The 27,212-nt window shown below is 45.3% G+C and overlaps 1 protein-coding gene across 2 annotated transcripts; it reads left to right on the top strand.

The window, feature by feature from the left end:
- Positions 1-543: 543 nt before the first annotated feature.
- Positions 544-27,212, top strand: CASC3 (CASC3 exon junction complex subunit). Of its 2 annotated transcripts, XM_064369507.1 has the most exons (14): positions 544-789; positions 1,207-1,234; positions 1,653-1,690; positions 16,635-16,793; positions 16,883-17,034; positions 17,602-17,778; positions 18,617-19,302; positions 22,184-22,248; positions 22,566-22,680; positions 22,918-23,016; positions 23,266-23,480; positions 24,387-24,509; positions 24,661-24,725; positions 25,498-27,212. In XM_064369507.1, the coding sequence occupies exons 1-13, from the start codon at positions 559-561 to the stop codon at positions 24,682-24,684; spliced, it is 2,112 nt and encodes a 703-aa protein (XP_064225577.1). In that variant the 5' UTR covers positions 544-558; the 3' UTR covers positions 24,685-24,725; positions 25,498-27,212. The 2 variants fall into 2 exon arrangements, with proteins under 2 accessions (XP_064225577.1, XP_064225578.1); XM_064369508.1 differs by lacking the exon at positions 22,918-23,016 and having other exon boundaries at positions 25,498-25,934.

The raw sequence follows: 27,212 nt of genomic DNA, 5'->3' as shown, positions 1-27,212 counted from the left end.
TGCAACAAGTCCTCTGGCTTCACTGCGGACAACTGGTTTCTCCTTCGCCCGTTATCTTAAACTGGGCTGGTGTAGCAAATCTGACGCAGCACTACGGCTTTTGAGATTCCTTGATTAGTGATTTTACCAAGCAAAGGAATGCAGTAAATTGATCTGCCTCAAACGTAGGTAGATGTGAGAAATGGAAACAGAAAACCATGAAACAGCCCCAGTGTTGCAGTGAAGCTGTGACAGGTCGACAACGCCTTCCACTCGGGAAGCCCAAGATGGCCGAGCCAAGGACCCGGGAGACAGCTGAAGTCCAACTTCCCTCGCCCTAAGCCTGCCCAAGGGAAGTCAGGAGCCGCGCCACGCCCACTTACATCACCGACAGACGTAATCCGGTTTGGCCTCAAACGTGCTGCAGGCCGTAGGCCCCGCCCCTTCCCCGCCCCCCAACAGCAGGGTAGCCGAGCGCCGCACGCGTAGCACGCTGGGACTAGCTCTTGAGCCTCCCAGCAACCTCTGCGACGGGCGCGGTGCGTAAGTAGCTCGCCGGCGGTGGCCGTTTTCTGTAAGATGGCGGATCGGCGTCGGCAGCGCGCTTCGCAAGACACCGAGGACGAGGAATCTGGTGCTTCGGGCTCAGACAGTGGCGGCTCCCCGTTACGGGGCGGCGGTAGCTGCAGCGGTAGCGCCGGAGGCGGCGGCAGCGGCTCTCTGTCTTCACAGCGCGGAGGCCGAATCGGGGCCCTTCATCTGCGGCGGGTGGAAAGCGGGGGCGCCAAGAGCGCTGAGGAGTCGGAGTGTGTGAGTGCGCGCCGGCGGGGCGAGGTGGGGGCCGGGCGGCGATCTGCCGGGGAGGGGCGGGGTGTAGGTGATGTTGGTGTTGATAGTAGATAGTGGGACTTTTTTTTTTTTTTAAAGGGAAAAGGAGTTATCCCAATGAGAGTTTGCATCCGGAGTTCCAAGGGAGGAAGAAGGGTTGGGGGTTTCTGGGAGGATGGCGTTGCCGATGGGGATGGAAAGCGGATATTTATTCAGAAATCGAGGCTGGAGGGAAGGAGACCGGACTTGCCTTGGATGCTACTTGTGAAAGATTTATTATCTCTGTCTCCCTATTCAACCATTTTGTGTTGAGTCTTCAGCTCTTCACCCACATTTCTTTATTGGGCTTCCCGCCTATGGGAATCACAGAACTAACCCACGTCTTCTACTTTCCTTCAGGAGAGTGAAGATGGCATTGAAGGTGATGGTGAGTAGCATCTTTTACCCCATTATGACAAGCATTTTATTTTTTTAATTTTTAATTTTTTTATTTTTAAAATCTTGTCTTTCCTTTCAGTGTTATCCAAAAGTTTTTTTTTTTTTTTTTTTTTTTTTTTAAATAACATAAGCTCAGGTGTCACTTATTTCCAGCAGTCTACATTCTCACACATTGTCACGGATTTAGGGCCACAGAGTGGCTTTTTGTAGCATAGTGGTTAAGAGCATAGGTTTTAGCAGTATGGCCTTGAGCAAGTTACTCTCTGAGCCTGTTGTAAGTGGAGAACTATACTTTTATCCACCTTATAGGTTAATGTCAATTAAATGAGACTCTTAGTCTGACCTATTATAAGCCAAAAAAATGTTTCTGGGTTTCTTTTTTTCCACATGTTTCTGTTTTATTTCAGCTGTTCTCTCGGATTATGAAAGTGCAGAAGACTCGGAAGTGAGTATGATAGGTTCTTCTCCCTATGGTATAGATCAGAAATGCTTTTTAAAAATATGTACACACCTTTGTTGCAAACGCACCATCACCTCCTTGTTTATCCTTTTGTGCATTCTTTGTTTATGCTTCTGAAAAACTGTTACAGAAGGTCTTGTTCAGTTAAGAGTTAAGGAAAACTTGGGGCATGCTGTTTCAAGCCACAGGTGTTATACTGTTAGTTGATTTCTCTTCCTGTCTGTAGAATATGAGGTTCTAAAAAAGAGAATGAAAACATCCTGAAGTCCTCTAATGTTTTCATTCTCTTGAATGAAAGATGTTTGACAGTTTGTTTTATGCAGCATAGGTTGAGAAGCCAGTCAGTTGGATATTTTTTTCAAATCTATCTGAAGACTTTGAAAGGGCAGAATTCTGAACGTTTTGTGCCAAGAGCATCCATCGTTTTATAGATGGGGATTTCTTTGTCTTTAGGAGAAAGTTTCCTGAAAATAGGCTTTTGTGAGCTTACTTGTTTTGATTGGATAAATTACTAGAGATGCCATCAGAATAGATGCTTGTTTCTTGGGTTGTTGAGTGGAGTCCTGAGTTCTGGTAATGGGGTTATATACAGGGGGAATTGGATGGTGGATTAAAGATTTCATCTATAAATTTTTAGAACTGTTGCTACATTTCAGACTCTGTTAGGCCCTTGAGGATGGAATGGTAAACACTATAACAAAATTCCTATCTTTAGAGATATTACAACTTAATAAGGAAGTCAGACAGACATGCAAGCAATTGTACCATTTGCTAATAGGGGATAGCACTGGGATAGGGCTAAGTAGTGTGCTACAGCTGGGCACTGAATCCATCTTAGGCAGTCAGGAAAGATAAAGAGTTGGCAGGCCAGGCACAGTGGCTCACACCTGTAGTCCTAGCACTTTGGGAGGCCGAGGCGGGCAGATTACAAGGTCAGGAGATTGAGACCATCCTGGCCAACATGGTGAAACCCCATCTCTACAAAATGCAAACAAAAATTAGCTGTGTGTGGTGACACATGCCTGTAGTCCTAGCTACTCAGGAGGCTGAGACAGGAGAAGTGCATGAACCCAGGAGGTGTAGATTTCAGTGAACTGAGATCGTCCCATTGCACCACAGCCTGGGCGACAGTGTGAGACTCCATCTCAAAAAAAAAAGTTAGTTGGTTAAACTGTGTTCTGGGCAGAGGAAACAACAATCAAGAAAGCCCATAGTGGCCAGACACAGTGGCTCACGCCTATAATCCCAGCACTTTGGGAGGCTGAGGCAGGTGAATCACTTGAGGCCAGGAGTTTGAGGCCAGCCCGGCCCTGCATAAATATATATACCTCTTATGTACCCACAAAAATTAAATATTTTCATTTTCTTTTTTTTTATTGAGATGGAGTCTTGTTCTGTCACCCAAGCTGGAGTGCAGTGGCGCTATCTCGGCTCACTGCAACCCCTGCCTCCCAGGTTCAAGCGATTCTCCTGCCTTGGCCTCCCAAGTAACTGGGACTATAGGTGTGCACCACCGCACCCGGCTTATTTTTGTATTAGAGATGGGGTTTTACCATGTTGGCCAGGCTGGTCTTGAACTCCTAACCTCATGATCCACCTGCCACAGCCTCCCAAGGTCCTGGGATCACCGTGCCCCAAATTTTTTTAAAAAGAATAAGCCGAGCCAGAGAACATAGCATTTGGGAACTTGGGAGTAGTTAGGTGTGACTGGAACATTGTTGGGACAGGATATGTATTAGAAATAAAGACAAATTGGTGAGCAGGGGCTACCAATTGGTCAGGTGGGAGGATTGCTTGAGCTTGGGATGTAGAGGTTTCAGTGAATCAAGGTTCCACCACTGCACTCCAGCCCAGGCAACAGAGCAAGACTCTGTCTCAAAACAAACAAAAAGTGATGTGATTTGATTTAAATTTTATTTTTAAAATTTTTATTTACCTTTTTTTTTTTGAGATGGAGTCTTGCTCTGTTAGATGCCCAGGCTGGAGTGCAGTGGTGCGATCTTGGCTCACTGCAGGCTCTACCTCCTAGGTTCAAGCAATTCTCCTGCCTTAGTCTCCGAGGTAGCCAGGTAGCTGAGACTACAGGAGCACGCCATCACTTCCAGCTAAGTTTTTTGAAGAAAAAAAAAAAAATTTTTTTTTGAGATGGAGTCTTGCTCTTGTCACCCAGGCTGGAGTGCAATGATGCAATCTCAGCTTACTGCAACCTCCTCCTCCCAGGTTCAAGTGATGCTCCTGCCTCAGCCTTCTGAGTAGCTGGCATTATAGGTGCCCACCACCACGCCCGGCTAATTTTTGTATTTGTATTTGTATTATTTTTTGAGACAGAGTCTTGCTCTGTCGCCAGGCTGGAGTATAGTGGCATGATCTCACTCACTGAAACCTTCAACTCCCTGGTTCAAGCGATTCTCCTGCCTCAGCCTCCCAAGTAGCTGGGATTACAGGTGCACACCATCACGCCCAGCTAATTTTTGTATTTTTTAGTAGAGATAGGGTTTTACTATATTGGCCAGCATGTTCTCAAACTCCTGACCTCGTGATCTGCCTGCCTTGGCCTCCCAAGGTGCTGGGATTACAGGCATGAGCCACCGCGACTGGCCAGTTTTTTTGATTTTTAGTAGAGACGGGGTTTCACCACGTTGGCAGGGCTGGTCTCGGAACTCTTGACCTCAAGTTATCTGCCCGCCGTGGCCTGTCAGAGTGCTGGGATTACAAGCATGAGCCACCATGCTTTGCTGGATTTAAATTTTAAAGGAGTGTTTTTCAGATCCAGAGAACACTTGCATCAGAAAATCCAACTGGCCATTCTCTACTGAAACAGACTCTTGGGATGGGTAATGGGGACTCAGACATTTATATATTAAAGAAGATGCTAGGCTGATGCATTTGAGGATTCTTTTACAGTAGTTATTTTGTTTGCCATGAGGAGGAACAAGATCAGAGACAGAAAAGCTAGTTAAGAAAACTGTTGTAGGAGTCTAGGTAAGTACTGAATGTGGCATGGAGTAAAGTGGTGGTAGTGAAAACAGAAGTGGACAGAATTCAAAGTTACAAGTGGTTTTGGGATGGGGAATGTTTGCAGTACAGATGCTTTTTGATTTATGGTATAGTTATATCCCATCCTGATAGACCCATCAGAAGTTCAGAAGTTCAAGATACCGTAATGTATTGCTAACTTGGAGCAGCACCTCTCTGCTGCTATCCAGCAACTCAAAAACTACAGTTTCTTTTTCTTTCTTTTTTTTTTTTTTTTTTTTTTTTTGAGACAGAATCTTATTCTGTCACCCAGGCTGTAGTGCAGTGGCGTGATCTCAGCTCACTGCAACCTCCACCTCCTGGGTTCAAGTGATTCTTGTGCCTCAAGCCTCCTAAGTAGCTGGGGTTACAGGTACATGCCACCACGCCCAGCTAATTTTTTTTGTATTTTTAGTAGAGACAGGGTTTCACCATATTGGACAGGTTGGTCTTGAACTCCTGACCTCTGGTCATCCGCCAACCTTGGCCTTCCAAAGTGCTGGGATTACAGGCATGAGCCACCACGCTCGGCCTCTTTTTTACTTTTTTTAAAAAATATTTTTAATAGCAATGGGGTCTCTCTATTGCCCAGGCTGGTCTCGAACTTGGCCTCTTTTTTCCTTTTTAAAAAATATTTTTAGTAGAGATGGGGTCTCTCTGTGTTGTCCAAGCTGGTCTTGAACTCCTGGGCTCAAGAGTTTCTCCCACCTTGTCCTCCCAAAGTGCTGGGATTACAGATACGGTGAGCCACTGCACCCAGCTAAGAAGTACAGTTTCTACTGAACGTTTATGGCTTCTGCACCATCATAAAGTCAGAATTGTAAGTTGACCATCGTAGCTCAGGGACGATCTGTAGTCACTAGAGAATGGAAACATGGAAAAAACTGACAGGCAATATGGAGTGTTCATTGAGTTTTGGAGATTGTGAATTTATAGCAGCTTACCATTCTATATGTAAAGGAGTTTGGATGTTATTTTAATGGCAAGGAAAGAAGTACCACTGAAAGCTTAAATGTGGAGGATGAATTGTGGGTGAGGCACAAAGGAAGACTAGAGGCAGGAGTTTAGAGGTTGTTAGTATAGTCCAAGGAGCTTGATGATGGTACCCTAAAGAAGGTTTTTACTTAAGAGAGCTTTTTTTTTTTTTTTTGAGACAGAGTCTTGCTCTGTCAGCTGGAGCAGTGGCAAGATCTCGGCTCACTGTAGCCTCCGCCTCCCTGTAGCCTCCACCTCCCGGGTTCAAGCGATTCTCCTGTCTGAGCCTCCTGAGTTGCTGGGACAACAGGTGCACGCCACCACACCCAGCTGATTTTTGTATTTTTAGTAGAGATGGGGTTTCACCATGTTGGCCAGGATGTTCTTGATTTTTTGACCTCATGATCCTCCTGCTTTGGCCTCCCAAAGTACTGGGATTGCAGGTGTGAGCCACTGCACCCAGTGAGAGAGATCCTAGTATTACTAACAACCCCTTCATTGACTGAATATGGAACCTGAATTAAGGAGTCAAAGGAGGCCAGACACCATGGCTCTTGCCTGTAATCACTGCACTTTGGGAGCTCGAGGCTGGTGGATTGCTTGAGCCCAGGAGTTGGAGACCCACGTGGCAACATGGCAAAATCCTGTCTCTACAAAAGAAAAGTAGAAAAAAAAATTAGCTGGGCTTGGTGACTCATGGTCTCTGGTCCCAGCTACTCGGGAGGTTCAGGCAGGAGGATCATCTGAGCCCAAGGAGGTCAAAGCTGTAGAGCTATGATCACTCCACAGCACTCCGGCCTGGACAACAGAATGAGACCCTGACTCAGAAAAAGAAAAAGAAAGGAGCCAAAGGGATGTGCAGGTTGATGAATGGTGTTAACCACTAAGGAAGGGACAGCAGAAGAATTCTAGGACAGTGGTGGGTCAGTTTTGGATGTTGTGAAATCGAGAAGCTGTGGGACTTTTAGGTGGTGACATCTGGTATATAGTTCCTAATTCCTCATACCTGAGTTTTCATTTCGTTTTTGAGTTTTTGCAATTCTGATTGATGTTCTTTCATGCCTTATATAATTTTCTTAATGTCTTCTTAGCTCATTTTGGAATAGAAATTGTAATTTTGATGTGATACGTGGATGTCTTTCTGGCATGCTTTCATTGTCTGTAGGAATTCTTATAACTTTATATGGGATTTAATTTCTATATTTTCTGTTCATTTTTATGTAAAATTAGTTTTCCTGGTCTTTTAGAAGGAAGCATGATTCAGAGTAGCTTTTTCTTTTTTTTCCCCAAGACAGAGCCTTGCTCTGTTGCCCAGCCTGGAGTGCAGTGGTGTGATCTTGGCTCACTGCAACCTCTGCCTGTTAGGTTCAAGTGGTTCTCCTGCCTCAGCCTCCCAAGTAGCTGGGATTACAGGCATGTGTCACTCCACCTGGCGGCTAACTTTGTATTTTTAGTAGAGACAGGGTTTCTCCATGTTGGTGAGGCCGGTCTTGAACTGACCTCAGGTGCCACCATGCCTAGCAATTTTTAGTATTTTTTAGTAGAGATGAGGTTTTGTCATTTTGGCCAGGCTGGTCTCAAATTCCTGGCCTCAAGTAGATTTATGTGTCTGGCCTCTGTCACTCAGTATAATGTTTTCATCTGACTTATAGCATGTATCAGTACTTCATTCCTTCTATCTGCCTCCCCACCCCACCTTTATTGAGGTATAAGTGACCAAAAATGTTTACATTTAACATGTACAGTGTGGTGTCTTGATATATGTGTGCATTGTGGAGTACCACAGTTAAGCTAATTAACATATCTATCTCACATAGTTAACCGTTTTGTATGTATGTGAGAACACCGAAGAGCTGCTCTCTTAGCACATTTCAAGTTTACAATATGTTATTTGTTTATTTATTTATTTTACATGGTTTTTTTTTTTTTTTTTGAGACGGAGTTTCGCTCTCGTTACCCAGGCTGGAGTGCAATGGCGCGATCTCGGCTCACCGCAACCTCCACCTCCTGGGCTCAGGCAATTCTCCTGCCTCAGCCTCCTGGGTAGCTGGGATTACAGGCACGCACCACCATGCCCAGCTAATTTTTTGTATTAGTAGAGACGGGGTTTCACCATGTTGACCAGGATGGTCTCGATCTCTTGACCTCGTGATCCACCCGCCTCAGCCTCCCAAAGTGCTGGGATTACAGGCTTGAGCCACCGCGCCCGGCCTATTTTACATGGTTTTAAAGAGACAGAATCTTAGTCACCCAGGCTGGAGTTCAGTGATACAATTATAGCTCACTGCAACCTTAGATTCCTGGGCTTAAGCGATCCTCCCTCCTCAACCTCCTGAATAGCTGGAACGATAGGCATGTACCACCATGCCCAGAAAATTTTTTTTTTTTTTGAGACAGCGTCTCTTTCTGTCATCAGACTGGAGTGCAGTGGCACGATCTCCGCTTATTGCAACCTCTGCCTCCCAGGTTCAAGCGATTCTCCTGCTTTAGCCTCCCAAGTAGCTGGGACTATAGGCACGTGCCACCATGCTCACCTAATTTTTGTATTTTTAGTAGGACGGGGTTTCACCATGTTGGCCAGGATGGTCTCAATCTCTTGACCCTGTGATCTGTCCACCTCAGCCTCCCAAAGGGCTGGGATTACAGGCATATGCCACTGCGCCTACCCGCCCAGCTAATTTTTAAACAAATTTTTTGTAGAGGCAAAGAATCACTATATTGCCCAGGCTGGTCTTGACCTCAGCCTCAAGCAATCCTCCTGCCTCAGCTTCCCAAAGTATTAGATTACATGCATGAGCCACCATGCCTGGCCAAGTATACAGTACATTATTGTTATTATTATTTTTATTATTTTTTTTTAGATGGAGTCTCCAGGAAGGTTCACATAAAAAAATTTTAAAAAATAGATGGAGTCTTGTTCTGTTGCCCAGGCTGGAGTGCAGTGACACGATTTCGGCTCACTGCAACCTCTGCCTCCCAGGTTCAGGTGATTCTTCTGCCTCAGCCTCCCGAGTAGTTGGGATTACAGGCACCCACTACCACGCCCGGCTAATTTTTGTATTTTTAGTAGAGACTGGATTTCACCATGTTGGCCAGTCTGGTCTCAAACTCCTGGCCTCATGATCTGCCCACCTCGGCCTCCCCAAGTGCTGGGATTACAGGTGTGAGCCACCGCGCCTGGCTAGTACATTATTATTGACTGTGGTTACCATGCTGTACATTAGGTCTCCAGAACTTACTCATCTTATAACTGAAATTTTATATCCTTTTACTATAATCTTCCCATTTTCCCTACCATTAAGCCCCAGACAACCTCCTTCCTACTCTCTGTTTCTGTGAATTTGACTTTTTTTTTTTTTTTTGAGATGAAATCTCACTCTGTCACCCAGGCTGGAGTGCAGTGGTGTGATCTGGGTTCACTGCAACCTCCGCCTCCCAGGTTCAAGCAATTCTCCTGCCTCAGCCTCCCAAGTTGCTGGGACTACAGGTGCATGCCGCCACACCCAGCCAATTTTTTGTATTTGAGTAGAGACGGGGTTTCGCTGTGTTGCTCAGGCTGGTTTCGAACTCCTGAGCTCAGGCAATCCACCTGCCTTGGCCTCCCAAAGTGCTGGGATTACAGGCGTGAGCCACTGGGCCCGGCTGAGTTTGACTTCTTTAGATTCCACAATTAAGTGAGATCATGTGGTGTTGCCTTTCTATGGCTAGCTTATTTTACTTAGCATAGTTCGCTCTATGTTCATCCATTTGTTGTCACAAATGGCAAAATTTTTCTTTTTTTAGTGCAGAATTACATTCCATTGTTTGTGTGTTCCACATTTTCTTTATCCATTCACCCATCAACAGACACGAGTTATTTCCATATCTTATTTCTGTCTTTTGGTTATTATGAATAATTCTGCTACAAACATTAGTGCACACATTTCTGTGGGGACATATATTTTCGCTTCTCTTTGTGTACCTAGGAATGGAATTGCTGAGTCATGTGGTAACTCTGTAATTATTTGAGGAACTAGAACTGCCATACTGTTTCCAAGGTGCTGCGCCATTTTATATGACTAATATCAGTATATGTGTGTTCCAGTTTCTCCATAACTTTGACAGCACTTGTGTTATTTACCCAGGTGCATGGCTGTACTCTCAGCTACTCAAGAGGCTGTGGCAGGAGGATTTCTTGGGCCCAGGAGTTCGAGACCTGCCTGGGCAACATAGATCTAAAACTTTTTTTTTTTTTTTTTTCCCCTGCTGGGTATAGTGGCTCATGCCTATAATCCCAGCACTTTGGGAAGCTGAGTTAGGTGGTTCACTTGAGATCAGGAGTTTTGAGACCAGCTTGGCCAACATAGCGAAACCCTGTCTCTGCTAAAAATGCAAAAATTAGCAAAGCATGGTGGCATGTGTCTATAATCCTGGCTACTTGGGAGGCTGAGGCATAAGAATCACTTCAACCCAGGAGGTAGAGGTTACAGTGAGCCAAGAACATGCCACTGCACTCCAGCTGGGCAACAGAGCAAGACTCTGTCTCCAAAACCAAACCTAAACAAAACAAAAACACAACTTTTTTTTTGGCCAGGTGCAGTGTCTCATGCCTGTAATCCCAGCACTTTGGGAGGCCAAGGCAGGCAGATCATGAGATCAGGAGATCAAGACCATCCTGGCCAACATGGTGGAACTCCATCTCTACTAAAAATACAAAAAATTAGCCAAGCATGGTGGTGTGCACCTCTAATCCCAGATAATTGGGAGGCTGAAGCAGGAGAATTGCTTGAACCCAGGAGGCAGAGACTGCAGTGAGCTGAGATTGCGCCCCTGTACTCCAGCCTGGGCTACAGAGACAGACTCTGTCTCAGAAAAAAAGTTTTGATTCTAGGCATCCTGTTAGGTATGAGATGTTATCTCATTTTAATATGCATTTCCCTGATGACTAATGATGCTGAGCGTTTATTCGGGTGCTTATTGGCCATTTGTGTATCTTCCTTGGAGAAATGACTATTCAAATACCTAGGCCATTTTTAAAAAATTTATTTTTAATTATTGTTTTCATGTTTTTAGAGACAAGGGCTTGTTATATTATCCAGAGTGGTCTCAAACTCCTGGGCTCAAGCAGTCTTCCCACCTCAGCCTCCCAAGTAGCTGGGATTACAGGGATCAGCTACCACACTTGGCCTTTGCCCCAAGTAGCTGGGATTACAGGTGTGCGCCACCACACCTGGCTAATTTTTGTATTTTTAGTAGAAACAGGGTTTTGCCATGTTGGCCAGGCTGATCTCAAAATCCTGAGCTCAGGTTACCTGCCTGCCTCTGCCTCCCAAAGTGCTGGGATTACAGGTGTGATCCACCATGCCTGGCCAATTTTTTTTAATTGAGTTTTAAGACTTATATATATATTCCATATTCTAGATATAAGTCCCTTATCAGATATGATTTGCAAATATGTGTTCCCTTTCTGTGGATTGTTCACTTTTTTATAGTGTTCTTTCAAGTACAAAGGTTTTAATTTTGATGAAGCCAGATTTATATTTTTCCTTTTGATGCACATGCTTTTGATGGTGTATCTAAGGATCATTTGCCAAACTCAGAGTCATGAGTATTTATGTCTGTGTTTTCTTTTAAGAGTTGTATAGTTTCAGCTAGGTCTTTGATTAATTTTGAGTTAGTTTTTATATGTGGGGTGAAATAAGGGTCTAACTTCATTCTTTTGCATGTGATGATTTTGGTCAAGGACTGGGATATTTATATTTAAGGTTTTATTTTATTTTATTTTATTTTTTATTTTTTTTTCTGAGACGGAGTTTCGCTCTTGTTAACCAGGCTGGAGTGCAATGGCGCGATCTTGGCTCACTGCAACCTCCACCTCCTGGGCTCAGGCAATTCTCCTGCCTCAGCCTCCTGAGTAGCTGGGATTACAGGCACGTGCCACCATGCCCAGCTAATTTTTTGTATTTTTAGTAGAGACGGGGTTTCACCATGTTGATCAGGATGGTCTCAATCTCTTGACCTCATGATCCACCCGCCTCGGCCTCCCAAAGTGCTGGGATTACAGGCATGAGCCACCGCGCCCAGCTTAAGGTTTTATTTTATCTTATTTTGTTTTGTTTTTTTGAGATAGAGTATTGCTCTATTGCCCAGGCTGGAGTGCAGTGGCGCTATCTTGGCCCCCTGCAACCTCCATCTCCTGTGTTCAAGCGATTCTCCTGCCTCAGCCTTCCAGGTAACTAAGATTACAAGTATAAGCCACCACCCCTGGCTAATTATATTTAAGGTTTTGAGAGTAGCCAGGGGTGGTGGCTCACGCCTGTAATCCCAGGACTTTGGGAGGCCAAGGCGGGCGGATCACCTGAGGTCAGGAGCAAGACCAGACCGACCAACATGGAGAAACCCTGCCTCTACTAAAAATACAAAATAAGTCGGACGTGGTGGCGCATGCCTGTAATCCCAGCTGCTTGGGAGGCTGAGGCAGGAGAATCCCTTGAACCTGGGAGGCAGAGGTTGTGGTGAGCTGAGATTGCACCATTGCACTCTAGCCTGGGCAAGAAGAGTGAAACTCCATCTCAAAAAAAAAAAAAAAAAGAAAGTGGAGGAGTTTTACCTAAAACTAAAAAGCATAGCAGTTCTAGGTAAGACTGGTTTGGAGTGCAGCCATGGAAATGGATGGCTGAAGTGCAGGTAAAGACTGAACTCAGTGCTAAAGTCTTCAAGTTAATGACAGGTAGGCCTGCGGCTTTGGAGGAGCCAGGGTGTTTTTTTTTTCTTTTTGAGAGATGGAGTCTCGCTCTGTAGCCCAAGCTGCTGTGCAGTGCGCAATCTTGGCCTACTGCAACCTCTACCTCCTGGGTTCTAACAATTCTCCTGCCTCAGCCTACCGAGTAGCTAGGATTACAGGCGCATGCCCCCACGCCCAGCTAATTTTTTTGTTTTTCAGTAGAGACAGGGTTTCACTGTGTTCCCAAGGCTGGTCTCGAACTCCCGAGCTCGGGCAATCCACCCACCTTGGCCTCCAGAGTTCTAAGATTACAGGCATGAGCCACTGAATGAACCAGGATTTATTAAAATGAGGCTAGAGGAGTTAAATCTGGAAGTGACAGTGAGAGTAAGGAGGATACAAACCCCCTCTTTTATTTGAAATATGTGGGAAGTAGAAGAATGAGCTAAAACTTCTGCATTAGAGTTTTTCAAAGGAAGCAATTCCTTCAGGGGAGAGCTAGTAAGAATTGGAAAGAGTACACTGAAATCGTGGGTGATATAGGGAATTTGTCTCCTGGAAAAGGGTTTTGATGACATCCCTTTGCCAAAGCAGTGTGACCATGTGGTAGCACCTTGGCTTCAGTTAGACTAAGCTTTACTAATTTGGAGCTTCCTCAGCACTATGCTATTTGTATCTGTTCTGCCCTGGAAACAAAATTAGTTTTTCACTTGGAATAAAGTTGCCTCATTTGACATCCTACCACAGATCAGAGGGTGGAGCATAAAACAAGGTTTCCTTATTAATCATGTGATAATACTATTTAAAAGTTTGTTTGTTTTTTTTAGACAAGAGTTTTACTCTGTCACCAGGCTGGAGTGCAGTGGTGCAATCTCAGCTCCCTACAGCCTCTGCCTCCTGGGTTCAAGCAATTCTCCTGCCTCAGCCTCCTGAGTAGCTGGGACTACAGGTGTGTACCACCACACCCAGCTAATTTTTGTATCTTTAGTAGAGACAGAGTTTCACCATGTTGGCTAGGATGGTTTCAATGTCCTGACCTCATGATTCACCCGCCTTGGCCTCCCAAAGTGCTGAGATTACAGGTGTGAGCCACCACACCCAGCCTGTTTAAAGGTATTTAAATTAAGTCAGTATGTGTGTGTGTATTGTGGGGGGTGGTGAATTAAAGTCACATACGCCAAGTTATTATAATTTCTGCTTGAAAATCTGCACAGAACATAGGATCAAGGAAAGAACTGAATGATCGTCACCTACCCATCCCAATTTTGAGGAGGAATAACTTCATGTAATTAAGAGAAATGGGAAGAATCAAGGGTGCTCAGTTGTTAAAAAGCCATAGGTAAAGGCTTGATTCCAATACTGTGGGTATAGTCAGACAGTCCCCCTCTATTCTGTTACCTTTCTGGGAATCCTAACCAAAAACACTCAAGGCCAAAATAGTTGACCTTTGAACAATATGAGAGTTAGGGGTGCCTATCCTGTCGGTGCAGTCACTCATGCTTCTAATTCAGGCACTTTAGGGGACCAAGGCAGGAGGATCAGTTGAACCCGAGTTTGAGACTGCCTGGACAAGAAAGCAAGACCCTGTCTCTACAATAAAAGGACAAAAATTAGCTGGGCATGGTGCCATGTGCCAGCAGTCCCAGCTACTTAGGAGGCTGAGGCAGGAGGATCACTTGAGCCCAGGAGTTTGAGGCTGCAGCAAGCCGTGATCACACTACTGTACTCTACCCTGAGCAATACAGGAAGACCCCATCTGTTAAAAATAAAAAGGGGCTGGGTGCAGTGGCTCACGCCTGTAATACCCAGCAGAAGTGGGCGGCTTGCCTGAGTTCAGGACTTTGAGACCAGCCTAGGCAACCTGGTGAAACCCTGGCTCTACTAAAAGTACAAAAATTAGCTGGGAATGGTGGTGCCTTCCTGTATTCCCTGCTACCCAGGAGGCTGAGGCATAAGAATTGCTTGAACCCGGGAGGCGGAGGTTGTAGTGAGCTGAGATCATGCCATTGCACTCCAGCCTGGGCGTCAGTGCAAGATTCTGTCTCCAAAATAAATGAATAATTAATATATATGAAGGGCACCTACCCCTGTGCAGTGAAGATTCCAGGTATAACTTTTGACTCCCCCAAATCTTAACTGTTAAGTCAACTGGAAGCCTTACCAATAAGATAAACAGCCAGTGAATACATATTTTATATCTTATATGTATTATGTACTGTAGTCTTACAGTAAAGTAAGCTAGAGAAAAAAAGTTATTAAGAAAATCATATTCACCATTAAGAAAACATTCACTGTTAATTCAGTGCAAGTGGATCATCATAAAGGTTTTCATCATCTTTGCGTTGAATAGACTGCAAAAGAAGAGGGGTTGATCTTGCTGCCTCGAGTGACAGAGGCGGTGGAGGCGGAGGCAGGAGAGGCAGGCATACTTGCTATAACTTCTATTGAAAAAAATTTGCATAGAAGTGGACCTGAGTAGTTCAAACACCTTGTTTTTCCAGGGTCATCTATACCTATGCTGAGCAGGGAAAATGAAGAAGGATTAATTGGCTTGTCTGGGCCAACAGGCTGACTCAGCTCTGTTTGAGGAGATGGCAGAAACTTAGAGTTTAAGGGCTTCTCAATCAGGAATTCAGGAATCTCACACTGAGCCTCTTTGACCAGATTATTGGAGCCAGCCTGGGTCTTGAGTGACAGGGCAGTCTGGTTCAAGTCAAGTGTTAGACCCAGTAGGAGAAGGAGAGACCAGTGTACATACATCTACCAGGTTTCAGATGTAACCACAAATGAGGTCTAAACCACCTTTCCTTGAACCCATTTCTCTGTGTCCTCGTAGGTCTCTGTAGCCATAGCTCTGCCTCTTTAGGGCCAAATCTGGGGAGGACAAGGAGAGGAGAGTCACCTTATTCTAAAGTCAGTCCCTTTATCATGAGCCTTAGCTGCTATTTTTTCCTACCTAAAACTAGCCACACATCTAATTTCCTTACCCTTTCTAATGGCCTCTGTTTAGGGGATGGCCTAATTATCCTCCTTTGTGTGTAGACCCAGTACTTTATCTGTCATGAGCAGTGTTATCCAATCTTGATATAGTAAAAGAGGGAAGAAGATAGTAAAAAGGAGCAAGAGAGACAGCACTTGGACTTTAATTTTTTTTTTATTTTATTTTTGAGATGGAGTCTTGCTCTGTCGACCCAGGCTGGAGTGCACTGGCTTGATCTTGGCTCACTGCAACCTTCACCTTCTGGGTTAAAGCAACTCTTCTGCCTCAGCCTCCCGAGTAGCTGGGACTACAGGTGTGCGCCACCATGCCAGGCTAATTTTTGTATTTTTAGTAGAGACAGGGTTTCACCATGTTGGCTGGTCTTGAACTCCTGACCTCCTGATCTGCCCTCCTTGGCCTCCCAAAGTGCTGGGATTACAGGCATGAGCCACCATGCCTGGCCTTATGTTGGTCCTCTTGTATGTTAGGTATTGTATAGTAAGTCTCCCTTCCATTCATATCCTCTGGGCCCGTTAGAGGCTGCTGCTGTTTTCCTTTTTTTTTTAGACAGAATTTTGCTCTTGACACCCAGGCTGATGTGCAGTGGCACAGTCTCAGCTCACTGCAGCCTCTGCCTCCTGGCTAATCTTTGTATTTTTAGTAGAGATAGGGTTTCGTCATGTTGGCTAGGCTGGTCTTGCACTACTGACCTCAGGTGATCCACCTGCCTCGGCCTCCCAAAGTGTTGGGATTATAGGCATGAGCCACCATGGCCAGTGAAAATAGGGTCTTTATCTTCTAGAAATAAGAATAAGAATATTGATTTGTTTGCTTTTCGGTTCTATATTGTGGTAAAAGTTTATCAATAAATGTATTCCTAAAGAGTAGAAAATTAAAATGCGGCGGGGCACGGTGGCTCACACCTGTAATCCCAGCACTTTAGGAGGCCAAGGCGGATGGATCAGGAGGTCAGGAATTCAAGACCAGCGTGGCCAACATGGTGAAACCCTGTCTCTACTAAAAATATAAAAATTAGCCAGACGTGGTGGCATGCGCCTATAATCCCCACTACTTGGGAGGCTGAGGCAGGAGAATCACTTGAGCCTGTGAGGCGGAGGTTGCAGTGAGCCAAGATTGTACCACTGCATTCCAGCCTGGGTGATAGAACGAGATTTTTGTCCCCTGGGGCGGGGGGGTGGGTAGAAAATGCACCATTCAGATCTTATCTGCACTGCTGACAGGGAAACTTTTTTCAGGGTGAAGAAGTTGAATACAGTGAAGAGGAAAACTCCAAAGTGGAGCTGAAATCAGAAGCTAATGATGCTGTTAATTCTTCAACAAAAGAAGAGAAGGGAGAAGAAAAGCCTGACACCAAAGGCACTGTGACTGGAGAAAGGCAAAGTGGGGACGGACAGGTCAGTACATCCCCCAGTCCTCCATTGTAGAGGCTGGGATAGGGACTCTGAGTCTTGGAAGAGTAAGAATCCTTTTATCTGTCATCTAGGAGAGCACGGAGCCTGTGGAGAACAAAGTGGGTAAAAAGGGCCCTAAGCAGTTGGATGATGATGAAGATCGGAAGAACCCAGCATACATACCTCGGAAAGGGCTATTCTTTGAGCATGATCTTCGAGGGCAAACTCAGGAGGAGGAAGTCAGGTAAAAGCCACTTGCTGCTGCTGCTGTCTAACATGTATTTTAGACATGTAGGCCAGGCACTTTGCTAAATACTTTGCCTGTATTATTTCATTTAATACAACATTTTTAGTTAAGCATTATGATTATCCTTCTTGTACAAATGAGGAAAGTAGGGCTTAGAATATTTGGTAACTCTTGGTGAGGCAGCTAAGATCCAGACCTAGAGCAGTCTGTTTCCAGAGCTCATCTTCTCTTAATTATTATACTTTTGCCTTTCTTAATCTGAAGCGTAAGACCTCTGAAATTTGAAGTACTTCATAGGCTGCCTTTTAGGAGAAAGGAGATGTTTCAAAAGTACTGAATGGCATGAGTCTTTTCTCATTTCCGTGTCTGTTGTATTTGAGCCCAGCAGGCCCTAAGGTTCTGTGATCCATACTTGCTTCGGGGACGCCCGTTTTGAATAATCTCTCTCCGATAATGAGACTACCTGAAGTTCCTGTTGTTCCCCTGCCTCACCCTTTTTGTTCATGAACATCTCTACTTGGAGAATTCTGCTTACCCAAGACACTTTTCCTTCATTTTATCCAGACCGAAGGGGCGTCAGCGAAAGCTATGGAAGGATGAGGGTCGCTGGGAGCATGACAAGTTCCGGGAAGATGAGCAGGCCCCAAAGTCTCGACAGGAGCTCATTGCTCTTTATGGTTATGACATTCGCTCAGCTCACAATCCTGATGACATCAAACCCCGAAGAATCCGGAAACCCCGGTGAGAACTACTGGGCCAGGTGTGGTGGCTTGCACCTGGAACCCCAGCACTTTTCAAAGCTGAGTCAGGAGGATTGCTTGAGGCCAGGAGTTCAAGATCAGCCTGGGCAAAATAGCGAGACCCTGTCTCAAAAAAGAAAAAAAGGAGTGTACACTGTTGGTCAGGCATGGTGGCTCATGCCTATAATCCTAGCACTTTGGGAAGGTGAAATGGGTGGATCACAAGGTCAGGAGTTGAAGACCAGCATGGCCAAGATGGCGAAACCCCGTCTCTACTAAAACTACAAAAATTAGCTGGGTGCGGTGGCAGGCGCCTGTAATCCCAGCTACTTGGGAGGCTGAGGCAGGAGAATCACTTCAACCCATGCAGCAGAGATTGTAGTGAGCCAAGATCGTGCCACTGCGCTCCAGACTCCAGCCTGGGTGACAGAGTAAGACTCCGTCTCCAAAATAAAAAAGTACACTATTGATAAGTTTTAGAACTCTGTTGCTTTTTTTTTTTTTTTTTGGATACCGTGTCTCACTGTGTTGCCCAGGCTGGAGTACAGTGGCACGATCTCAGCTTACTGCATCCTCCACCTCCTGGGTTCAAGTGATTCTCCTGCCTCAGCCTCCTGAGTAACTGGGATTACAGGTGCACACCATCACACACCTGGATAATTTTTGTGTTTTTAGTAGAGACGGGGTTTTGCTGTGTTGGCCAGGCTGGTCTCAAACTTTTGGCCTTCAGTGATCCTCCCCTGTTGGCCTCCCAAAGTACTGGGAATACAGGCCTCAGCCACTGAGCCCAGCCTCCTTTTGTTAATTTTTTCTTAACAGTTTCTTCATTTTTTTTGTAGATATGGGAGTCCTCCACAAAGAGATCCAAACTGGAATGGTGAGAGGCTAAACAAGTCCAATCGCCACCAGGGTCTTGGGGGTACCCTACCACCAAGGACATTTATTAACAGGAATGCTGCAGGTACCGGCCGCATGTCTGCACCCAGGAATTATTCTCGATCTGGGGGCTTCAAGGAAGGTCGTCCTGGTTTTAGGCCTGTGGAAGCTGGTGGGCAGCATGGTGGCCGGTCTGGTGAGACTGTTAAGCATGATACTAGTTACCGGTCACGGCGTCTAGAGCAGACTCCTGTGAGGGATCCATCTCCAGAAGCAGATGCTCCAGTGCCTGGCAGTCCTGAGAAGGAAGAGGCAGCCTCAGAGACATCAGCTGCTGCTCCTGATACTGCACCACCAGCCCCAGACAGGCCCATTGAGAAGAAATCCTATTCCCGGGCAAGAAGAACCCGAACCAAGGTTGGAGATGCAGTCAAGCCTGCAGATGAGGTGCCCCCTCCTCCTGAGGGGTTGATTCCAGCACCTCCAGTCCCAGAAACCACCGCAACTCCACCTACTAAGACTGGGAACTGGGAGGCTCCAGTGGATTCCACTACAAGTGGACTTGAGCAAGATGTGGCACAACTAAATATAGCAGAACAGAATTGGAGCCCTGGGCAGCCTTCTTTCCTGCAGCCACGGGAACTTCGAGGTAGGTATCACAGGATTGGTGGCTAGCTTTTTCCCTTTTGCATCATCAGGTTTAGGGGCATGGGACTTCTGTCTCAGAAATGTGGTGTCTGATAAATGTCAACTTCTTTTTTTATTTTTGAGACAGAGTCTCCTTCTGGCTCCAGGCTGGAGTGCAGTAGTGCAATCTTTGCTCATTGCAACCTCTGCCTCCCAGGTTTGTGCGATTCTCCTGCCTCAGCCTCCCAAGTAGCTGGGACTATGAGCACATGCCACCATACCCAGCTAATTTTTGTATTTTTAGTAAAGATGGGGTTTCACCATGTTGGCCAGGATGGTCTCGATCTCTTCACCTTGTGATCTGCCTGCCTCGGCCTCCAAAGTGCTGGGATTACAGGAATGAGCCATCACTCCCGGCCTACTTTTTCATTAACTGAGAGAAAGATGTATTCATAGTACATTCATTAACTTCTCAGAGCAGTTCTATTTGTTACCCAAGACTATCCCACTACTTTGCCTGCTGTTAACTAATCAGTCATCTTTTTTTGTTGTTTTCTTTTAAAGAGACAGGGTTGTGCTCTGTTGTCAAGGCTGGAGTGCAGTGGCGTTATCATAACTCACCTCAGCCTTGGAGTGGACTCAAGTGATCTTTTTACCTCAGCCTCTACGGGGACTATGGGCACATGCCACCACACTGGCTTTTTTTTTAAGATGGAGTCTTGCTCTGTCACCAGGCTGGAGTGCAGTGGCACAGTCTCGGCTCACTGCAACCTCTGCCTCTTGGGTTCAAGCGATTCTCCTGCCTCAGCCTACTGAGTAGCTGGGACTACAGGTGTGTGCCACCACACCCAGCTAATTTTTGTATTTTTCATAGAGATGGGGTTTTACCATGTTGGCCGGACTGGTCTCAATTTCTTGACGTCATGATATGCCCACCTCAGTCTCCCAAAGTGCTGGGATTACAGGCGTGAGCCACCGGGCCCAGCCCCGGCTAATTTTTTTTTTTTTTTTTTTTTTTTTTTGAGACAGAGTTTTGCTCTGTCTCCAGGCAGAGTGCAGTGGCGTGATCCCGGCTCACTGCAACTTCCATTTTCCGGTTTCAAGCAATCCTCCTGCCGCAGCCTCCCGAGTAGCTGGGACTATAGGCACGCACCACCACACCCAGCTAATTTTTTTGTATTTTTAGTAGAGATGGGGTTTCACCATGTTGGTCAGGATGGTCTTGATCTCTTGACCTTGTGATCTGTCTGCCTCAGCCTCCCAAAGTGTGGCTAATTTAAAAAAAAATTTTTTTGTAATGACGGGGGTCTCACTATGTTGCCCAGGCTGATCTTGCACTCCTAGGCTCAAGTGATCCTCCCAAAGCACTGGGATTACAGGTGAAAGATACTGTACCTGCCCAGTTGTCATTGAGCCTCCTGAGTACAGGATCCTTGTCTACTCTGTGTAAAAAAAAGTAATAGTCAACGTTATTATTTGCATTAATGGTAAATGTTTGAAGGGAGAAATTTATTCAGTTGAATTTTGATCAAGATCTTCTCTAGTATCTTTGAAAGGCAAGCCTCCCTAATTTCCTTAATCTTCTAGAGACAGATTGTCCAGTAGAACATTCTGTAATGATTGTACTTTTGTGTTGTTGTTGTTCTTATTGTTTATATATAGAGATACAGATTTTTTTTTTTAAGATGGGGTCACACTTTGTCACCTAGGCTGGAATCTGAAGTGCAGTAGCATGACCTTGGTTCACTGCAACCTCTGCCTCCAGGGCTCAAGCAATCCTCCCATCTCAGCCTCCTCAGTATCTAGGATCACCTGGCTATTTTTTTTTTTAACTTTTCGGGGAAACAAGGTCTCACTGTGTTTCCCCAGGCTGGTCTTGAACTCCTGGGCTCAAGCAATCCTCCTACCTCTGCCACCCAAAGTGCTGGGATTACAAGCATGAGCCACTGCACCCAGCTGGAATTGAACTTTTACTTTTAATTAATTGAAACTTAAGTGTCCACATTTGGCTAGTTGGTGTCATATTAGGCAGCATAGTTTTAGAGAGTAGGCCCAACTGTTGCCCATTTTGCCTATTGTGGTTTGTCGTCTTCTAGCCAGATAGATTGAAGGATCTTTCGTTAGTCTGAAATCTAACTTAAATACAGGAACTCCTCATTTGAAGTTGCAGCACACTTCTCACCATTGGAAGATAATCTCTAGAAACATTCCTTTTTGTTTTGAGTCATTTTAGCTAGCCAGAGGAGAATCTTCTCTCAAGCATCCAACCTACAACAGCTCTGTGAATGGGATATAACAAGTAGATTTACAAAGCATCCCTCCCTTGTCCAGCTGTTGCTCAGAAACTCTTGGGCTGAGATTTTTCAATATGTCAGATAACGTAATGTGCTAATTATAATCTCCCAGATGCAGAGAACAATTTGATAGGAAAAATTTGAACTTGATTTTCTTCACTGAAGTCATTTTTCGTGTTCAAAGACTTTATTGCTATATTAAGATGGCAGGCAGTGGGGACAAATTTCTAAATGCTGGTGTTGACAGAAAGCAGAGATAGGGTGCTGTGGCTCACACCTGTAATCCCAGCACTTTGGCAGGCCAAGGCAGGCAGATCACGAGATCAAGAGATGAGGACCATCCTGGTCAACATGGCGAAACCCATCTCTACTAAAAATACAAAAAATAGCTGGGCGTGGTGGCGCATGCCTGTAATCCCAGCTACTCGGGAGACTGAGGCAGGAGAGTTGCTTGCAGTGAGCCGAGATAGCACCACTGCACTCCAGCCTGGCGACAGAGTGAGACTCCGTCTCAAAAAAAAAAAAAAACCTGTCATTTTCTTGATAGTATCTTTGAGTCCCACTCACATATGTCTGATCTGCAGAAGTGACTTTTTTGGTGTATTACAGGTATGGCCAACCATATACACATGGGAGCAGGACCTCCACCTCAGTTTAACCGGATAGAAGAAATGGTACAGAAGGGGAAACGGGTCGATGGGGGAGGAGGCTGCTTTACACAGCTTGTTCATTGTTTAAAACAAGATAAGATTTGAAAGTCAGCTTTCCCATTGATTATCCATGTTTCTTTTAATTTGGATCTCAGAAATGTAGGGTAGAAGATTTAGGTTCAAATCTTGATGTCTTTCATTGATTATTTTTCAACTCACTTTGCAAATACCTATTAAACATATGCCATGTACCAAGTGTTTTGCAGCACCTAAAGGAAGGTAGGACTTGATAGGAGAGCCCTCTAGAATTCTTCTTGTTCAGGCCTCTTTCTTTGTCTCAGGGTGTCCAGGGTGGTCGAGCCAAACGCTATTCATCCCAGCGGCAAAGACCTGTGCCAGAGCCCCCTGCCCCTCCAGTGCATATCAGTATCGTGGAGGGACATTACTATGATCCACGTGAGTTTTTTCTTATTGTTGGGACACTTTTCTTGGCAGGGTGAAGTGAACTAAGACACCAGGCTCCTGGATCCTGAATTTCTCTTCTGACTTCTCATAGTGTTTATCAAACATTGTATGATTGCTGTTTTCCTCACATGGAATATTGAGAACATCTTTTAAAGGATTTGGGGGACAAGGAGACTTGTCCATGTGAAGAGTAAGGGTTTATGAGAGTCCCAATGTGATATCTTACAGTGCAGTTCCAGGGACCAATCTATACCCATGGTGACAGCCCTGCCCCGCTGCCTCCACAGGGCATGCTTGTGCAGCCAGAAATGCACCTTCCCCACCCAGGTAAGCTTTGTATACTCTGCTTGTATACCTCCGGTACCTGAGGATGTATGTTGGGAGCGCCACAAACCCCATCCTCCTCAGCTCTCTGCTGCTAGCCTGTGAGTGTGGCCATCCTTGGGCAACAAATTCCTCGTGTCCATCCTGAGGACTTCCGTCCTGAGCCTCATTATGCAGAGCAGTCCAGCCAGGCCATCCTATGAAAGTGGTGTTACTTTCTGTTTCAATTTTTGTTTTCTTCTCCTTATCCAGGTTTACATCCCCACCAGACACCAGCGCCTCTGCCCAATCCAGGCCTCTATCCCCCACCAGTGTCCATGTCTCCTGGACAGCCACCACCTCAGCAGTTGCTTGCTCCTGCTTACTTTTCTGCTCCAGGCGTTATGAACTTTGGTAATCCCAGTTACCCTTATGCTCCAGGGGCACTGCCTCCCCCACCGCCGCCTCATCTATATCCTAATACGCAGGTGAGATGGTTAATGAGCATGTTTTTCTAGGTACACATCCTTTAATTCAGACAGGAACGTGGTATGGGGAGAATCCTAAAGGAATTTGAGAAAACATTTCAATGCCACTGATTTGTATGGGGCACCAGGACGCCTCTTAGTGGTCAGGAGCTGGAAATGCAGCTTATGTAATGCCCATCTTTATTCTTTTCAGTTTTTCTTCTGTCACCCAGACTGGAGTACAGTGGTGTGATCTCGGCCCACTGCAACCTCCACCTCTTGGGTTCAAGCGATTCTCCTGCCTCAGCCTCCCGATTAGCTGGGATTACAGCGCCTACCTCCACGCCCAGCTAATTTTTGTATTTCTAGTAGAGACAGGGTTTCACCATGTTGGCCAGGTTGGTCTCAAACTGCTGACCTCAAGCAATCCACCTGCCTTGGCCTTCCAAAATGCTGGGATTACAGGCATGAGCTACTGCACCCAGCCTTCAATTTCTTTAATGGTGTTTCTTTCCTGTGTTGTGGTACGTCATAGGCAGCAATATCCGCTTTTTATTCTGTTGCATAAAGAAGCTGTATTGTACTCCTTATCACCCCTACCCGTGTCCTGCTTAACTTCTAGCATGTTGACATAATCAAGTATCTGAAGTGTCACCACTGAACTCAGCCTTTTCTATTTGTCAGCTGATGGTAGAAATTAGAGAAATCTGGGTAGTACTTTGAAGAAGTAGAAACAAGAGCATAATAATGACGAATTAAGACAGAAATGAATAGTCACTTTATTTTGAAGGGTGGGCAGATTAGATATTTTAAAAATTATAAATTCCCCAATACTCTTACTTTTGTGGCTGAATAATATTTCCTATTTATCATAGATTGGATGAATTCATTCCTAACTTTTTCTTCTTCTGGTTTATCTGGTGCCAGGCCCCATCACAGGTATATGGAGGAGTGACCTACTATAACCCCGCCCAGCAGCAGGTGCAACCAAAGCCCTCCCCACCCCGGAGGACTCCCCAGCCAGTCACCATCAAGCCCCCTCCACCTGAGGTATGAGAGCTCCTTCCCATACCTATTGCACATGTTCCATCAGTGGGCTTTCCTTCTCCCCAGAGGATTTCCCTCCTTTTCTGGGTGTGTTTCTATGGAAAATGGTCTTTTTGGTATGACCTGATAACAAATTTTAACTTTATTATTTCAGGTTGTAAGCAGGGGTTCCAGTTAATCTGAGTTTCTGAATATTTTAAATCTTAACATCATATAAAAGTAAGTGCACAACTTGCTGTGAATATTATTCTTAAAACTAATGCTCACACTTACTTGCTTAACAAACAGAATCACCTAATTAATGCTTTTTTTTGAGACGGAATCTCAGTCTGTTACCCAGGCTGGAGTGCAGTGGCGCGATCTTGGCTCACTGCAACTTCCATCTCCTGGGTTCAAGTGATTCTCTTGCCTCAGCCTCCCGAGTAGCTGGGACTACAGGCACGCACCACCACACCTGGGTAATTTTTCTATTTTTAGTAGAGATGGGGTTTCACCATGTTGGTCAGGCTGGTCTTGAACTCCTGACCCCAGGTGATCCACCTGCCTCAGCCTCCCAAAATGCTGGGATTACTGGTGTGAGTCACTAAGCCCGGCCTCTAATGCTTTAAGTTAGAATCATGGAATATCTCAGGAGGCTTAAAGGAGTCCTGAAGTTTGCCAGTTTGTTTGTTTAGCAAATGTATTGGGCAGGGTTGAGGTAGAAACGATTGTTAACATGGCAATTTCAATTGGGAAGCTACAAAGAAAAAATTCAGGAAGGCAGTCTAAACTTGATCAAGGAAAAGGGAAATCTAAATTTGAGATGTTACAGCAGAAAAAAAACAGTTCTAAAGATCATAGAGGAGAAATACTGGGGTTTCTTGTTACTTTTGTTTAAGGACATTACTTAAAACGTATTATTTAGAAATGTAGGTTTTCGAAAACAGCTTGTAAATGCCCAGAAGGCCCATTAACACTTTGGTGGTTCTTCCCTTTTCCCAACCCCTGTCAGGACAGCAGAGGTAAGAACTCAGGAGAGAAGAGAAATACAGCTGGCTATCTACAACCAGAAGAGCTTCAAAGATATAGGGTGTGGCTCCTACCAGCAAACAGCTGAAACAGGAGGACTCCTGCCTTCCTCTGAGGACAGGCTCTGGAGAGAGGGAGAAACAAGTGGACCTCATCCCATCTTCACTCTTGAGTTGGCTGTGTTTGGGGGAGCAGAGAGCCAGACAGCCCAAGCTTCTGAGTCTAGATCCAGAAGCCCATGTCCTCTGCTGTTCTTCACTTTCTTCTGGGAAATTAAAGTGTCTTCTGTTCCCAAGAAAGCTTCCTGTTTGTTTTGTTTTCTAGGATGTTCATTTTTAAAGCCTGCCTTCCTATTCTTAATATTATTTTAGTTTTTTCTCTTTGTTTCTTGCTCTCTCTCTCTCTCTTCCTGCCTTTAAATGAAACAAGTCCATTCTGGTTTGCTCGCCCCTCTGGGTTCTCTTTGGACTCTTCCCTGCATCCCAGGTAATGGCAAATGTATCAGCCCGCCTTCCCCACCAAGTCTAAAAAGACCTGGCACTTCACTTTTCGTTGACCTTTGTTATTGTCTTGTATATTTGGATTCCCTTAGCTCCTCTAACCCTGTGGAAGCGTGGCTGTCTGCACAGAGCATCCCATTGTGCAGAAAAGCTCAGAGTAGGTGGGTAGGAGCCCTTCTCTTTGACTTAGGTTTTTAGGAGTCTGAGCTTCCATCAATACCTCTGCTGTGGTGGGCTTCTGTTCTCTGCTGAGGGCAAATTCCCTCCTGTGGGGAGAGATGGCAAACCAGCTGCTTTTGTGAGAAAGGGATGGTGGAGTGAGAATCTTTGCACCTTAGGGTGTGTATTCACATAGTCCTCAGGGCTCAGTCTTTGAGGTAAGTGGAATTAGAGAGCCTTGCTTCTCTTCTTTCCATTCTTCTTGCTACACCCCTTGTCCAGTTGCTGTGGACCAATGCATCTCTTTAAAGGCAGATATCCAGCAAGCAACCCACCCTGTCCTTTGCAATCGCTCTTCATGTATTTTCTGCTACAAGTGTTTTAGATGTTACTACTTTATTTTCCCTGAATTCTACTCTTGTCCTTCCAAACAGAAGATACTACATCTGGGCTTAAGGCCTAAGGAAGCTAGTCACCTTCTCGGCAAGGGCTCCTATCTTTCCTTCCTATCCATGGCACTAAACCACTTCTCTGCTGCCTCTATGGAAGAGATTCCTGTTATTGCAGTACTTCTGTCTGCCAGGGGTAACTTGGCCACTGTCCCTGTCCTACAGAACCTGAGAGCGAAGATGGTAGCTGTTTCTCTCCCCGGTAATGTCACTGTCTTTTTATTCCTTCCCTCTAGCAGCTGGCCTAACCACTCCTGAGTCACAGGTGTGGGATGGGGATGGGGGAGAGGCACTTAATCTGTAACCCCCAAGGAGGAAATAAAGAGATTGTTCCAGGGGTAGCTGGTGGTTGTGCCTTTTGTAGGCTGTTCCCTTTGCCTTAAACCTGAAGATGTCTCCTCAAGCCTGTGGGCAGCATGCCCAGATTCCCAGACCTTAAGACACTGTGAGAGTTGTCTCTGTTGGTCCACTGTGTTTAGTTGCAAGGATTTTTCTGTGTGTAGTGGTGTTTTTTGTTACTGTTTTAAAGGTTGCACATCTGTGATCACCATTGTGACTTGGAGATAATAAAATTTAGACTATAAACTTGA

Source organism: Aotus nancymaae, unplaced genomic scaffold, assembly GCF_030222135.1.
Source record: "Aotus nancymaae isolate 86718 unplaced genomic scaffold, 86718_ANA_hifiasm-v0.15.2.pri h1tg000089l, whole genome shotgun sequence".
Taxonomy (NCBI): domain Eukaryota; kingdom Metazoa; phylum Chordata; class Mammalia; order Primates; family Aotidae; genus Aotus; species Aotus nancymaae.
This window is presented reverse-complemented; position numbering and strand designations above follow the sequence as displayed.

What these genes read in the sequence shown, in the direction of transcription:
- CASC3 (XM_064369507.1), top strand. Translation starts at nt 559, where the DNA reads ATGGCGGATCGGCGTCGGCAGCGCGCTTCGCAAGACACCGAGGACGAG. An exon ending in CGAAGAATCCGGAAACCCCG is followed by an intron (nt 17,779 to 18,616) that starts GTGAGAACTACT and finishes TTTTTTTTGTAG; the next exon opens with ATATGGGAGTCCTCCACAAA. An exon ending in AATGCACCTTCCCCACCCAG is followed by an intron (nt 23,017 to 23,265) that starts GTAAGCTTTGTA and finishes CTCCTTATCCAG; the next exon opens with GTTTACATCCCCACCAGACA.